The sequence below is a fragment of the Hippocampus zosterae genome, chromosome 6 (assembly GCF_025434085.1).
Source record: "Hippocampus zosterae strain Florida chromosome 6, ASM2543408v3, whole genome shotgun sequence".
Lineage (NCBI taxonomy): Eukaryota > Metazoa > Chordata > Actinopteri > Syngnathiformes > Syngnathidae > Hippocampus > Hippocampus zosterae.
In genome coordinates, this window is record NC_067456.1 from 2,281,260 (window position 1) to 2,296,648 (window position 15,389).

Consider the following 15,389-nt stretch of genomic DNA (forward strand, 5'->3'; position numbering starts at 1 on the left):
CTGAAACTTTGGGGATGGTGTTAAAAAACGAGTACGTCCGTTGCATTCACACCACTGCCTGCGCAGTCTGAGATACATATGGCAAAATGTAAATTTCCCCAGTGTGGGACAAATAAAGGATATCTTACGAGGTGTCACCATTTGAAATTGAAGCCACGCCCTTCTGGAACAATTGAAGTTAACTGTTTCATCTCGACACAGTTGCCTTCGGCGACTTCTCTCTCCTAGACAAATTCTGTCTCGTGTACGTGTGAACCTGTACGAGCCCTTGACCCCACCCAAACAGGCCAACAAGTTGAACGCGGCCCCCTGAGCACCCTCGCCGACGCCCTATCCGTCGAATGAGCATCACTCGTCAGCCGCTCGGCCAAACAACAGACCGAGTCTCCAAAATGGAGCCCGCACACGAGATGATACGAAAAATCAAAAGGTCTTGGAAGGAAGCGGCTTGCAGTCAAGTGCTCCTGCGCAGCGATTTGTCGACATGTGTGATTGGCCGGTGACCGATCCACGATGGGGCTTGGCCTCTTCCCCAAATCATCTCGTCAGGCCAGAAAATGGGCGGATTGGCTCCAGTTCGGATTGCCGGCTGCTTCCCTCCTGGCCTGTCGCCGACTTTCAATTCTGCTTATGGACTGCTGTGTGTGTGCGTGTTTGACGTCACGGCCTATTAAGCCAATCGCGGGGGGGCCGCAGGTCAGCCCTGACGTCCAACAAAAACGCACACACTCACCCTCCAATGGTGATTTATTATTGACCAAATCCGATGTATGATGCAATCCGCATAATTTATACGCGGACGCGCGCGCACACACTTAAAAGCCACTTAAGTGTTTCCTGTTGACATCCAACGAGCTCTTCACGGGCCAGACCGGCGATCGTCTTCCACTCGGCGCACCACTTTACACACTCACACACACACATACACACACACACACACACACACACAAGTCAGTAAGAAGACGAAGCAGCTGCCTCCTCTTTGACCTTGAATTTGGCCTTCCTGATCTTCTCCTGTGAGTTGAATGTTTTCTGGCCCTGAAGCCGTTTAAGAAATATTGGCAAGGATTTATTTTATTTCATTTTTTTTTGTGTCAAATTACAACCTTGTGCTTTATACAATAAAAGGTCATGCGATTAATCCATGAATGAATTATTGAGGATCGCTTCATTTTTTGTTGTTGACGTTACATTTACAGCAAATGTAATTTGCAATTCAGGAAATGATCCTTGATGACAATAAATTGAAATGCCTGGGGTTAGAACACCCACACCGAACACCCCCCGACACAGCCCCTCACCCCACACGCCCCCTCCCCTCCGGTTGAAATCTCTCAGCCCAGTGGGACTCAAGAAGGAAATTATCCTCATCATTAGCCCACTCACACATGCCAGGTAGACAAATCTTCCACTTTATGGATCATTTAACTCTCGCTGTTTGATGCCCCTCACCCCCACCCTCATCTAAGAGCCCCTTCTCCCCCTCCCACACACACAACTGGAATCTTTTCCCATGTCCAAGAGAAAAGTGCCACACATTAATGAAGTGAAAAAGATCCGCATCGCACTCTCGTGTATGAGAGCATTTTTCAGGATTGTCCGCGTGAGAGCCGGCGTTCCAGGGTTAAGCTTTATGACAACGTTTGGATGGAGAGCGCTACAGTGTCGATGAAGGGGGAGCCTTTCAATAGTATGCATGAGAGCGTTTCCTGCAACGCCCGGAAGGCTTTCATCGGGGGTGTATGCGAGAGAGCTTTTCAATCGAGTGTGTGTACAAGAGAGTTTTCAAGAGCATATGTGAGAATAATCCAGAGTGTGAGCATTCTAGGTGTGTATGTAGTGGGAGTGGTGGGGTGGGGGTGGGGCAGTAGTGTATGTGTGTGTTTCAATAGAGTGTATGAGAGCATTTCAGTCGTCTGTGTGCATGAGTATGAGTGAGGATGTGACCATGAGAGTTCCAGTAGCATGCCTGGGAATGTTTCAATGGTGGATGTGAGATGTTTCATCCATCCATCCATTTTCCGAACCGCTTGATCCTCACTAGGGTCGCGGGGGGTGCTGGAGCCTATCCCAGCTGTCTTTGGGCAGTAGGCGGGGGACACCCTGAATCGGTTGCCAGCCAATCGCAGGGCACACAGAAACGAACAACCATTCGCACTCACGCTCACACCTAGGGACAATTTAGAGCATCCAATCAGCCTACCACGCATGTTTTTGGAATGTGGGAGGAAACCGGAGCACCCGGAGAAAACCCACGCAGGCCCGGGGAGAACATGCAAACTCCACACAGGGAGGCCGGAGCTGGAATCGAACCCGGTACCTCTGCACTGTGAAGCCGACGTGCTAACCACTGGACTACCGGGCCGCCCCGAGATGTTTCATTCGTGTTTTATATACATATATACATACTGTATACACAGTATATGTGTAATATATATATACACCCACACCCACGTGAAACAAACCCACGCTCGCAAACTCCCGTTCACATACAAGAGACGCAAAGTATGACGACGCAACACCAGACATGCTTATATACGAGAACACTCACACACACCCGTTCATTCACCAAAACACGTAGATGGGCCTACACACCCATTAAAACAAGCGCACAATGACACACGCAAGCGAAAAGCCTGTTGATGCTTTTTGCGTGCATGTGTGTGTGTGTGTGAGTGTGTATGTGCGCACGTAGCTTGGCTGGTGGCTGAAAGGGAAGCAGGCCAATCGACGCTCACTTGACGGGACGACTGATTGTGTCAAAGGAAAATGTTATCCCCCCCCCCCCCCCGGCCCCGCCCCGCCCCGCCTTTCAACATTTTGACCCTTTCATCGTCTCATGAGGACCAGAAATACTTGACCTCTCGGCGCCCACGCGGGCACACGCACGGTGGGTTCTGTGAGGCTTTCACAAGGAAAGAAATGTACATGCAAGTAAAAGACATTTTGTTTGGGTCAGGTAAAAACCACCACCACCAGCTGCTCTTTGTGAGTGTGTGTGTGTGTGTGTGTGTGTATAGGGTGACACACGTTAAAAGTGTCCATCTGTTTGTAAGCAGCTGTGTCCTCGGAGATATGGGGGTTGGAGTGTGTGCGTGTGTGTGTGTGTGTTGGGAGTGGGGGTGGGGGGGCGGGGGTCCATGTTTGACTAATGAGTATTTATTGTGTTCATGTCCATTACGACTGCGTCAATTCATTAGCGCGCCGTTTAATTAAGTCAATTTGCAGACTTGGATTGAAAAAAAAGTTCTTCACGGCCGGCCAAAGAAATCAAAAACAAAAGAACTCAAGTCTCGACATGAATGATAATGGGGCGGGTGAAAAGATTGGATTTGAATGCAAACTAGATTCTATTTTTTTTTTTAATGACTGCATACACGACGGGCAATCGTAAACGACCGCGCGTCTCATATGAATTCAAAAAATGTTTTTTCTTTTCACAAAAACATCTTCATATGCATGTACAGTGATCCCTCGCTACTTCACGGTTCGTTTAGTGCATCGTGGATTTTTTCAAACATACATTTTTTACATACTGTATACTGTACATGGAATACAGTACTGTATACGTTGTTCTATGTGACTCGCTGTTGTTTTGCAGCTTCTCGCGGACCGTTTGCGGACTTTAAAAAATATATATAATTTTTTTTACCCGTTTATGTTAATTGCATGCTACTTCGCGGATTTTCGTTTACTGTGGGTGATTTTGGTCCCCATTAACCATGATAAACGAGGGATTACTGTATACATACATACACAGTATACATACAGTATATATGAATATACAAGTACAGTGTATTACTGGGTGCAAAATTAGGAATACGGTCGTATATGTTTTTTTTTATGATTGTAGAAACAGTATACTGTACCTAGTTTTGAACCCCCTTGTGTACGCACACGCCCGCACACACACACACACACACACACACATGCACACACACTAGTTTTCTGAGCAGTAGTGAACAATCATCTGGCGACGAAGCTCTACATGGTGTTGCTGCCCTCATTGCTCGTCGCTGATACGAATCCATGAAGGGTCGCTGCGAAACAGGTTAGCCTCAAATTGTTAGCTTTCGGCTAACGTCGTCTGCTAGCTTCCGCAGCAAATGCGACAGCGCTACGTCACTGGAGGTGACCGGCGGAACGACGCCGCGTCTGCCATTGGCTTGTCGTCAAACACAAAAAGGCATTTATGGATGAACTAATTCTTTTTCTTATTTTGAAACTTTTTGTGCGACTTCAGTATGAGACCTGAGATTTTTGAAAAAGTCCTTAATCAGTACTATGGCCTTAACGAGTTAGCATTCGGTGATTTCCCTAACAAAATAGGGAGAATTCATAACGGTCTGTGGCGGCTCAGGAGCGCACTAAGCTCGTGTCTACTACTTAAAAATACAAACAAGACACGTTTGACAGGCAGGCGAACTAGCGGCAATTGAGCTCAGCAGTGCCCCCCCCCCCCATCCCCCACCGTGATTGATACACGCACCCTACTTGCTGCATTAGCTGCAACCGCCCACCGGGCCAACCATCCACCAGCCCCTACGTGCGTGCGACCAGCTAATCGGCAATAAGACATTTGCTCTTCAGGTGGCCACGCGCATGATGTGGTATGCTTTGGAGCAGCAGCAGGCTGCAGGCAGTATAAGTGACTTGTTACTCACACCGGAAGCGATGACAGCAAACAGAAAGTCTTCCTCTTCCACTTGCTGATTGTCGTCATGGCAGCGCCGTGCGCTAATTGCTGCTAATTGCAGGTTAGCCAGGGAAGGGGCGCTTGATCGGCCACGCGGGGCGTCCGGGACGGGAGGAGTCTGCCCGTCACTCACACGTCACTCGTGCGCACAGGGACGCCTTTTCCCAGTGGGACACACACACACACACACACACACACACACACACACACACACACACCTTGCTGAACATAACCTGACAGGAACGTCAAGACCCACACAAATTGTGTGGTTTTCGAAAGGCGGACTTGAAAATAGGAGCAAGAGGCAAAAGTCAAGTAGCGCAGTGAGAGCATCAACAGTCACCTGCACGCTTGTTGGTTGAGGAGGGAAGAAGGCGCGCACACGCGTGCCCGCCAAGCACAGCAAGGGTGCGTCCTTGGACTTTAATGGCTCGTCAATGACAAAAGACGCGAGCGAGCGAGCGAGCGCCCATTCAAATGGAGCTCAAGAGAATGACAAAGATCGTCAGGAGCTCATTTGAGGCACTTTAGTGACCTCGCGGCAGCTGAGCTTTTACCGGGTGGGGTGGGGTTGAGCGTTTGGAAAACCGCTCTGAAAAAAGAAAAAAAAAAACAAACAAACGCTTTCAGGGAAAGACTATTTAATTGCATCCGATCAATCACAACGAGAGCACCGGATGATGCCATGCGCAAATTTCCTTTCCCAGGTCACGATTTCTGCTTCTTGGGTGTGGGAGTGCGAGCAACAAGTCAGCTATGGATTAGGTCGATACCCCCCCTCCCCCTCCGTTTCCAAATAGTTTTAGAATGAAAGTCCAGGTGGCCAAGGTTACGCACGCGTCTGCTTTTTGGGCCAATCAATAAGTCATCATGCAGTGAGTTTTAGTTGTGCGTCCTTGACGTGTACGATGAAAACCTCAGAAAAACTCTCTCTCACTCACACACAGTCGGATGCGAGCGGCGTGCCTTCCTTCCATCTTGTTCTAACGGGTTTGGTGGCATTGGTAACCCCCCCCCCCCCACACACACACACAACCCCCAGAGGAGATTTCGTTGCTAGCCATGAATTTGATGACTGTTCCTTTTTTTCTTTTTTTTTAATAATCAATTGTCAATTCAATCAATTCAATTGAAATCAGTGGAAAATAAAGAACAATTCTCAAAGGTAACTGGCATGGTTTTTTTTTCTCAATCGCTTTTCCTCATCGTGCATTTTTTTCCCATTTCTCATGACTTGATTCTGTCAAATGAGTGTCGCGAAACCGCCTGGATGCAAAGGAAAATATTTGGGGGAGAAATGGGATCATTTTTCTGATGAGACAGCGCCCCCCGCTGTACGGGAGAGCACAGGAATTGACGTCTGTTCGCGCAGCCAAATGAAAAGCTTGCCGTACTTCTTATCTCCAAAAACAAAACATTCTCAGTGGAATACAGCTTCACTTGTTTTGGGTGTGCTGCTCCAGTTTATCATGTTGAGGGAAGGGGGCTCTGCTTGCCCAGCCGCAGTCTGAGATCGACCGGCAGCATTTGAAAGGACCTGACAAAATGGCCGCCTGGATGGCTTGGCCAGAACACAGCCAAAAGAAGCAATTTGGCACTGATGCCAGTTTGAAACTAGTCCACCTGTCAAGCGGCTGCCTTCTCTTCCTCCGGTCCTAATTCCACTTCCTGGTTTGGCTCCGCCTCCTCCTCAAAACAGCCAATGGCGTCCACGGTGATGAGCTCCTCCTCCTGAGCCTTCTTCACGCACACCTGCCGAAACAGGCGCACACTCACTGGTCGCGCGGGCGTCACGCAGGCGACCAGACAGACGGACGGACGGACGACCTCTGACCTCTCGCTTGTGCTTGTCGGACTTCATGTGCTCCACAAATTTCCGGGGAGTCTTCAAGTGACGGCGGCATGCCGCGCAGAATGGCCGCGATGCACGCTTGCGCTCCTGCACGGATGCACACACACACACACACGCCATGTACATACAGGCACACACTGTAATGTACATGACCAGAGTGATGTGATGAACTCACTTTGTGTTGTTTAGTTCGACGATGGCTGATGACGTCATCGCTAAAGTGACTCTGACACGTGTCACACCAGCGGCGCCTTCTGCTTGACGAACATGGACACTATGTCATCACAGAGCACGAATGTGTACGTGACGTGTGTGCAATTAAGGGTGTGGAAAAGAATCGATATTAAATCGATGCATCGATGCGCACGTGCATCGGCTCATTCTCTGGGTATGACGCAATTGACGGTTGAAATCGAGATTCATCACGATGCATTGGTGGGTATCGGTAAAATCCGATTCAAGCGCCGTTTTATTCATGTTAAACGTCACCTATCCGCCCTTTCCTAGGTGCAATGAATGCACCATCATTATTTTGCGTATCGGATCGCATTGATTTGAACTAAAGGTGTATCGCGTCGTATCACATCGTGAAGACGATGAAACGTATCGCATCGTGTCGCCAGAAAATTCCATGTATCGTTTAAGTATCGCATCGCTGGTAGTGTATCGAGATGTGTATCGAATCGTCCTCAGTGCTGGGATTCACATCCCTAGTGTGCACGTGCAAGAGTGCAGTCCTACCTGTTTGTGATTGTGTGTGTGATGATGCTGACGGAGTGTGTGATCTCCTTCCATTTGGCCATGTGATCCGAGCCGCCCATGTGTTCCACAAACATCTAAACAGGCACACACAGAGTGAATGATGGTGTCCAGACAACTGACTCCTAAGCATTCCTCTCAGTTGCCGTTTCGGAAATCCCTTCCAAAGGTCTCTTTTCTGACGTGGGTCATGGTGACACACCGTTGCTGAGTTGCTAGGAGGGGGCGTGTCCTCACCTGCATGGAGTGACACGTGACCCCACACATGTGGCAATGAAGCCCTGGCGCCTTCTCCTGGTGCTTCTCCCCGGCCATCTTGAACGCGCGACTGTCGCCGTACTGCTGGATGGTCACCTCCAGGGAACACGCGCTCTTGAGCTTGCCCGCACGTCCGTGTACGTACACACACACACACACACACATACAGGTTTAGTCCAAGCAAGAGCCCCGACAACATTGCGAGGACGTTTGAATCACCTGGGAAGTTGTGTTGGCATCGTGACGTTCTACAGCCTCCTGCTGTTCAGGAGGACAAACACCATCTGATGCACACACACACACACACAAACACGATGATGTCATCAAAGTTAACAAGAGCCAACATGTTCGCTGCGTCACACCTCCCAGGGCAGCACAGTCAGTTGCTGGTTGATCATGTGACCCTGCTCCCTCATCGCTATTGGTCAGCATGGCGGCAGTCTCCGCAGCTCTGTTGCAACGACCTGTGAACGCATTTATAGAAACATGCCACTGAGCATTCAGTCTAGTAAGAGTCCAAATAACAACGGCATCATATCACCTGAATAAAATTAAAATAAATAAAACTAAGCCAAGAACCTATCAAAATAATGACATACTGTACTATGTAAAGCGTCATCTTGGTTATTTTTAACAGATGACATCATCATCACGAAGGTCGCGCGTGCTGTGACACTCTAATGTTAATTTTTTTATTTGTTTCCGGGTCTATTTTGGAATAAATATGCCGTCTTCAAGTACTGCCATAATTTAGATAGCACTCCAACCCATGTCAGGATTTCTATTCTTCGTTTGAGAAAGAAGAAAAAATACATTTCCATGAAGCAGGCGCAGCCATTGCATTTTGATTGGTAGATTTCACACGTGACTACGTTTCAAGTAGGTTCAATTACAATTTCAAACACGTTCCAAAGCGATTGATTTAGATTTGTTTGAAAAGTAGTTTGAATTGCACTTTTTGCATGCATTAAAAGTGAAAGTAATTTATGTTTGATAGAATGATACCTAGTAAATTACAGGAAAAGCTCCGAGAAAAACAAAATTTGTGATATAGAAAGACAAAAAAAAGCATAAATGATGGAGCGAGACTGTATGTGGAGCTGGAACAATGTCCAAATACAAACAATTCCTTCGAAATGTGAGTCGTCGTCGCAGTGTTTGAACCACGACAACGTTGAAAATGTGTCCATTGGTCGTGTATGCCAAGTGACGTCTTCGTGAGAACTTCATTTTATCCAAACCTGGTTTTCTGAACACTTTCAATAACTTACAAGGGAGCCGAAATGACGCCACACTCTTGTAGTTTCCGAATGACGATCGATTAGACGGGCATATCGAGATTTGCTGTGCTAATAAGCCTTGACGCTAATATTTGAGGTGTTTTTCTAGGCGGGTCTGGGCTCGTGGTGCGTAACTCGGTAATGGACAGATGGCAGAATCCACCGGCACGCTTTCGCGGTCCTTTTTGACAAACGAGTGAAACCAACATGTTTGAAATAAATTCTTGACGCGACTGTCATCCACTGTAACCTTACCTTGATTAATTTGTGCCTGTTAAGAGTCAAACTGCGGCACCGGCTTGCGCCACTACATCCGTCCTGTGCGCCTTCATCGCCTCCTTGTGGCGGGGAGGACTTCAAGCAGCTTGTAGGTGCACTGCCGCCACCTAGCGGGCCAGAATACGGAAGAGTACAGTGGCAGCAAGTAAAACTCAAGCCAACGACACTCACGACGAGTAAATACGGGTGTGATTTGTGACTTTCAGTAGCATAAATGTCAGTGTTGTCATTTTGCATGTTTAAAAAATTTCAAATAAAAACTTTATTTCAGATTGAGAAAACTTTATTTATCCCCATGAGGTAATTTGTCTCACAGTGGAGAAATTCCCAATCTACAGCAGCAAAATTAGAGGGGAGAAATTACAAAAAGAAAACATGAAGTATTTGCATGCACAAAATAAATGTTTAAAAAAAAACGTTAGTTGCATTCAACCCATGACTGGCCAGGGAGAGCTCATTCCACCCCCCCCCCCGTGCCAAAGCATTCTAGTCCCTGAAAGTCACGTTTTGCCTCATAACACAAAGATAAAAAAAAATACACCAACTTGAGCCATGTGTGTGATGCTCATCACAAAAGAAGGCTCGTTTTCTTTTCTGCCAAGTGGCTAATGGCGAGAGTTACCAAATAAGGCATTCATCCCCAACATGTGAAGGCCGAGTCAGTGTTTTGTGCCATTTTTCTTTCCATTTTCACTGTAAGGTGTACACTTTAGGGATGACTCCAGATTTTTTTTTCCCCTCCTGGGGGGCTTGACATATTCATAGGGTGGCTAAAGAAAAAAAAACATAAACATGTATCACTGTATCAATACTGTATCAAGTAAAATGGGGCTTCATTTATTTCTGATGGGGCTATTGTTAATCCAGGCAGCTGTAAATACTCGGATGACGTGTTGAAAACAGGTCGCCATGACAAGTAAGTGATGTCATGACGTGGTCAGTGTAAAAAAACAAAAAACAATAAAAAAAAAACAAACCTGACTTTATTGAAAAACATTTACATGTGCCTTATTGCATGCCAGTGGGCGTGGCTTGTTTGGCAGGACGTCCCTCATCATCCGGGTTTTCTCGCAGTCGTTTCCTTGACGACGACGGCGCTTGCCCCGCTTCCTGCCATTACAAAAAATTCTTATTGGTTAGTAGCGGGGCATCCATCATCGTCATTTGTTATTCGTTACATCATAACCTCTTGGGGAGTATGTCTCCCATCATTTGTTGCTATGACAACAGGCGCTGTTTTTTTTTTTTAACGGCTAGTTTGCATTTCAATTGGAGTCACCACAAATTTGCGCGTAGCACTACTTGGTGTTGTCAATCAAAACAACATTTTTGGGAAGTTAGCATTTTGCTCCCAACATTTCGGGGTTGAGGAAGAACTCTGTGTCTGTGGTTACCATGGCAACATCCTCAGCATCAGAAGATGGGTACATCAGTCGATGGGCTTTCTCCAACATTACGGGGTCCTACGTGCGCGCGCACACACACACACACACACACATTCCGGTTGGAATTTCCATCACGCCGTCGGGCGCTGATGACGGTTGTCACAGCGACGAAGACGACCTGCATCCAAGCGTGCTGGAGCGCCTCATCGATGCTCATCCTGTTAGCCGGCGTCACCACCAGAAGCTTCCTCACCACGTCCTTGGCTGTCACACACATGTAGGCGCAGGTATGAGACCCCCGGCGAGCGTGACGGTGAAAGCGGGCGATGAAGAGGATGAAGATGAGGAGGTCACCCTGGTCGGACACGTGGCGCCACTTGGACGGCACCATCGTGAAGCGGCCTTGCATGATCTGCTCGCTCACTGACAGCTCCGAGAAGTTCTCGTGGAACGGCGGGTACCCACACAGGCTGCGCGTGTACACACACACACATTAAAACACACACAAATTCTCTCTCTTATACACACACAAACACACGTCTTTACCAGACGAAGAGGAGCACGCCGAGGCTCCAGGCATCGACGGGCAGCCCGTATCCGCCGGTGGTGGCGTGCGTCAAAACTTCGGGCGCCAGGTAGGATGGCGTCCCGCACAGCGTCCTCATCAAGGCCGCCTCCTCCAGGATCCGCGACTGGTTGAAGTCTGTCACCTGATGCGCACACACACACACACACACGAGTGGGTCACGTGACTTTGTCGAGGCGTCGGCGTGACGGCGTGTGCCAACCTTGATGAGGCAATCGTCCTCCTGCGACGACAGGAGGATGTTCTCCGGTTTCAGGTCCCGGTGGATGATACCCTGGCTGTGCAGGTACTACACACACACACATTCAGTCACACACATCTGACAAGACAGAGGAGTTGGATGACGATAGCATGGTTGGCGTCTCACCTGCACGGCTTTCAACATTTGGTAGAAGTACAGCTTGGCCGTGGCCTCGCTCAGTCGCTGTTGCGTTTTGAGGCGGTTGAAGAGCTCGCCGCCCTCCATCCTGTCACGCGACGGCGTTAGCAAACGCGCTCGCTTAGGCTCTCCCTCGCTCGCGCGGGCGCACTCACAACTCCAGCACGATGAAGAAGGTGTCGTCCGTCTGGTAGAAGTCCTCTGTCTTGATGAGGCACGGCTGGAGACCAAAAGCACGGCGGGGGGGGGGGGGGGGGGGGGGACGCCATGACTTTTACACGCGTGTGTTACATATATGGACAAAGTACAGACTGCGTGTGCCACGTTAAACGCTATCGCGTGAGTTCTGAAATAAAAAAACAAACAAACGAGCTCCCGGATACAAGCGGCCAAAATGAGTTTTCTCCGCAGGGTGTCCGGGCTCTCCCTTAGAGATAAGGTGAGAAGCTCGGTCATCCGGGAGGGGCTCCGAGTCGAGCCGCTTCTCCTCCACATCGAGAGGAGCCAGATGAGGTGGCTTGGGCATCTGATTCGGATGCCTCCTGAACGCCTCCCCGGTGAGAAGCTCGGTCATCCGGGAGGGGCTCCGAGTCCAGCCGCTTCTCCTCCACATCGAGAGGAGCCAGATGAGGTGGCTTGGGCATCTGATTCGGATGCCTCCTGAATGCCTCCCCGGTGAGAAGCTCGGTCATCCGGGAGGGGCTCCGAGTCGAGCCGCTTCTCCTCCACATCGAGAGGAGCCAGATGAGGTGGCTTGGGCATCTGATTCGGATGCCTCCTGAACGCCTCCCCGGTGAGAAGCTCGGTCATCCGGGAGGGGCTCAGAGTCCAGCCGCTTCTCCTCCACATCGAGAGGAGCCAGATGAGGTGGCTTGGGCATCTGATTCGGATGCCTCCTGAACGCCTCCCTGGTGAGGTGTTCCGGGCATGTCCCACCGGGAGGAGACCCCGAGGAAGACCCAGGACACGCTGGAGAGACTATGTCACCCAGCTGGCCTGGGAACGACTCGGGATCCCCCGGGGAGAGCTGGACGAAGTAGCTAGGGAGAGGGAAGTCTGGGCTTCCCTGCTAAAGCTGTTGCCCCCGCGACCCGGCCCCGGATAAGCGGTAGATGATGGATGGACAAACGAGCTCACATGATCGATGCGTTGAAGGATTTCTATCTCCGTTTGGGCGTTTCTCGTGGCCGTCTGCGAAGGGATGAGACCAAAGGTCAAAGGTCAAGGCACGGGGCCGATGGGAGAAAAGCGCACCGCGGCTAATACTCGCTCCTTCAGACTTGAAGTTGCTCTTGTTGATGATTTTCACCGCAAACTTCTTACACGTGGCGCGTTCGAACGCCAGCTTGACCTCGCCGCACACCCCTCTGAAAAACAGCCTCGGCGGAAGTGACATCACGGCGTCGCGGAAGAAAGCGACGTCACAGGTGAGCACACTCACGTCCCGATCCGTCGAGTCAGCAGATATTTGTCACGAAGCTCCCCGGGCAAGGTGGACTCTTGGTCAGACATCAGGTCGATGAAGACGAACACTGAACAAAAGACGCGGTTGTTACGCTTGCGGCCCTCACCGCGGCGATTCGGATGTTTTTTTTGCCTTTGTTGCGATGCTCCGACAGCGCCAGCACTGCGTTGTTGACCAGAGGAAGTTTCTTGTTGCGTCCGATTTTGTTCCCGTCAACGAAGGTCCCGTTGTTACTCAGGTCCTGAACAAACACCTCGGTGCCCTCCTGAGGTCAGGCCGGGCAAGGAAAGGTCAGGGAAGGTTGAGTAAGGTCAGGGGGGTCGAAGGGGATGAGGAGGAGCCTGAGCTACCCTGTAGATCCTGAAGTGTTTCTTGCTGTAAATTCTAAATCGTAAGGATCCTTTGTGATCGGGATCGTCCAGGACGTAATTACATTTGGAGTCTCGGCCAAACAAATACTCGTCCTCCACGCAATCTGAAAAAACAGCGCACATACATGCATATAAAATGATTGCTACAAACTTGAAACGTAGGCCATGCATATTCATTCATTCGTTCATCTTCCGAGCCGCTTAATCCTCACTAGGGTCGCGGGGGGTGCTGGAGCCTATCCCAGCCGTCTTCGGGCAGTAGGCGGGGGACACCCTGAATCGGTTGCCAGCCAATCGGAGGGCACAGAGAAACAAACAACCATTCGCACTCACACTCACACCTGGGGACAATTTAGAGTGTTCAATCAGCCTGCCACGCATGTTTTTGGAATGTGGGAGGAAACCGGAGCACCCGGGGAAAACCCACGCAGGCCCGGGGAGAACATGCAAACTCCACACAGGGAGGCCGGAGCTGGAACCGAACCCGGTACCTCTGCACTGTGAAGCCGACGTGCTAACCACTGGACCACCGGGCCGCCCTCCACACCAAGCACTATCCCATAAATACTTAGCCTACCATCATAACGACCACGACAGTTAAAAATTCAATTCAAAAAAAATTTTCTATTGAAAAAGTTGAACAGAACTGAACTTCAAAGAATGCACCGCACTCAAAAACACATTTCAACAAACGGCCCAAAGAGGCTGTCAACTTGCCGTGAGCGCGGAAGCCGTTCTGCATGGGCAGCAGGCGTCCCCAAGGTTGACTTTCGGGCTCCTCGGGGACGGACGGCAAGGTGACGGGAAGCGTGTCCACGCTACTCAGCGTCCCCGAGCCACTTGACGACTGGCTGCCTGACGTGGGGCCACTGGAGGAACTGGAGCCGCCCTGGGACTTGGACTGGGCCTGCGACGGGGACAGAGTGGACCGGGCCTGCGAGGGGGACTGGGGCCGGTCCCCCTCATTCGGAATCTCTTGGGACATTGGTGCCTACAAATTGCAAAAACATAAATTTCCACTCAGCACATCATATTGGGAAAGGTTGACTGTTAACACAATTGAAGGACACTGCTCGGTACTTCTAGGCTGGGGGAAGGGAGAACAGCGATTGGTCTCAGTTAAACCACTGGAAACTTTATTTATTTTTTCAAGTCAATTGTTTCTCGACTTGAAATTGACAAGAAAATGTATTTGCGCAGCGCTGGTCGCATGGGGTGTCTCTCAGTTTCGCTGTCCAGTAGCTAGCTTACCGCGGTTAGCCTCAGATTCAAGATATTGGCAAAATAAACGTGAGTTTGAATAAAGGTGTTCAATAAATGTACAATTTTAGTCCTTTTTTTTTTGTCCGTCTGTATATTTTTCTGTCAGGAAATTGAAACGAATGAACGGGGGTTTAAGCCTCTAAATTCCATTAGAGAAGTTAAACATTGCATAAAGCGCACCTGCCATTTTGTCACATCGGGGACAAAGCCTTTTAAACAATGCCTCCAAGATTTAAGGCGTACATTTTTAGTACATACTAAATCGATCGTTTCGTAGCCTCTTTCGATTTTCACACATGCGCAGAAGAGATGCGCAAGTGGCTTCCAGATAATGCACAGTAATTACACTTGACACGGGGTCACATTATGTTTGCCACTCGCAATTTCAGGCAGCTCTCCTGGAAGCAGACATTGGAGTTCACATGAGCAACAAATGTGTCAGAAAGCGTCTGTAAAATCTCCCAACATTTTCTCAGAAAAAGCAAAGCAAAGCAAAGCATAAAACTGATCTGAGAGCGGCTGCCGAGGCGCCTCGGCCGACTCCGCCCACATAGAGGGTCACTCGGCGCTCAGGCGGCTCAAAAAAGCCGACAGAGAAGCCAAAGGACTGAAAATGGCTAACGCCCGACTAGTTCGCCGACAAGCCGCAGCCAAGCGAGGACCAGCCGTGTTTTTTACCTTGCTTGACGCACATGCGAGCGTCGTCGTCCTCTTTTTCCGGTACAGCAGCCGCGCGAATAGTTTGAGCGGGAGCCTCACAGGAAGTCCGGGCCTTGTTTTCCTTTTGGGTCACCGGCCCAGCTGACCAATGGTATG

General features: G+C 49.6%; 2 protein-coding genes across 9 annotated transcripts; both read right to left on the reverse strand.

Annotated features, from left to right (window-relative positions):
- Positions 1-729: 729 nt before the first annotated feature.
- ciz1b (cdkn1a interacting zinc finger protein 1b) lies at positions 730-9,249 on the reverse strand. Of its 6 annotated transcripts, none has more exons than XM_052067933.1 (9): positions 9,101-9,249; positions 7,928-8,029; positions 7,785-7,849; positions 7,545-7,685; positions 7,290-7,384; positions 6,724-6,805; positions 6,531-6,635; positions 6,320-6,448; positions 730-900 (listed from the first exon to the last, which is right to left on the reverse strand). In XM_052067933.1, exons 2-8 carry the CDS (start codon positions 7,995-7,997, stop codon positions 6,323-6,325), a joined length of 684 nt encoding a protein of 227 aa, XP_051923893.1. In that variant the 5' UTR covers positions 7,998-8,029; positions 9,101-9,249; the 3' UTR covers positions 730-900; positions 6,320-6,322. The 6 variants fall into 6 exon arrangements, 2 of the variants coding, with proteins under 2 accessions (XP_051923893.1, XP_051923892.1); XM_052067932.1 differs by lacking the exon at positions 730-900 and adding an exon at positions 3,193-4,854; XR_007962700.1 differs by lacking the exon at positions 730-900 and adding an exon at positions 3,193-4,854 and having other exon boundaries at positions 6,320-6,635; positions 7,545-7,679.
- Positions 9,250-10,090: 841 nt separating this feature from the next.
- On the reverse strand, positions 10,091-15,388 carry chek2 (checkpoint kinase 2). 3 transcript variants are annotated; one of them, XR_007962695.1, is made up of 15 exons: positions 15,252-15,388; positions 14,028-14,301; positions 13,290-13,414; positions 13,072-13,204; positions 12,916-13,006; positions 12,729-12,841; positions 12,612-12,665; positions 11,630-11,694; positions 11,463-11,562; positions 11,298-11,384; positions 11,056-11,219; positions 10,864-10,979; positions 10,688-10,773; positions 10,519-10,587; positions 10,091-10,234 (listed from the first exon to the last, which is right to left on the reverse strand). XR_007962695.1 is itself a non-coding variant. In XM_052067923.1 (15 exons), the coding sequence occupies exons 2-15, from the start codon at positions 14,293-14,295 to the stop codon at positions 10,133-10,135; spliced, it is 1,557 nt and encodes a 518-aa protein (XP_051923883.1). In that variant the 5' UTR covers positions 14,296-14,301; positions 15,252-15,388; the 3' UTR covers positions 10,091-10,132. The 3 variants fall into 3 exon arrangements, 1 of the variants encoding a protein (XP_051923883.1); XM_052067923.1 differs by having other exon boundaries at positions 12,745-12,841; XR_007962696.1 differs by lacking the exons at positions 10,091-10,234; positions 10,519-10,587 and having other exon boundaries at positions 11,046-11,219.
- Position 15,389: the final 1 nt, after the last annotated feature.

What these genes read in the sequence shown, in the direction of transcription:
- ciz1b (XM_052067933.1), bottom strand. Translation starts at nt 7,997, where the DNA reads ATGCTGACCAATAGCGATGAGGGAGCAGGGTCACATGATCAACCAGCA. An exon ending in ACACACACAATCACAAACAG is followed by an intron (nt 6,806 to 7,289) that starts GTAGGACTGCAC and finishes ATGTTCGTCAAG; the next exon opens with CAGAAGGCGCCGCTGGTGTG. An exon ending in GTCGAACTAAACAACACAAA is followed by an intron (nt 6,636 to 6,723) that starts GTGAGTTCATCA and finishes GCATCCGTGCAG; the next exon opens with GAGCGCAAGCGTGCATCGCG.
- chek2 (XM_052067923.1), bottom strand. Translation starts at nt 14,295, where the DNA reads ATGTCCCAAGAGATTCCGAATGAGGGGGACCGGCCCCAGTCCCCCTCG. An exon ending in GTCGGAGCATCGCAACAAAG is followed by an intron (nt 13,007 to 13,071) that starts GCAAAAAAAACA and finishes TCTTTTGTTCAG; the next exon opens with TGTTCGTCTTCATCGACCTG. An exon ending in TCCTTCAACGCATCGATCAT is followed by an intron (nt 11,695 to 12,611) that starts GTGAGCTCGTTT and finishes TTTGGTCTCCAG; the next exon opens with CCGTGCCTCATCAAGACAGA.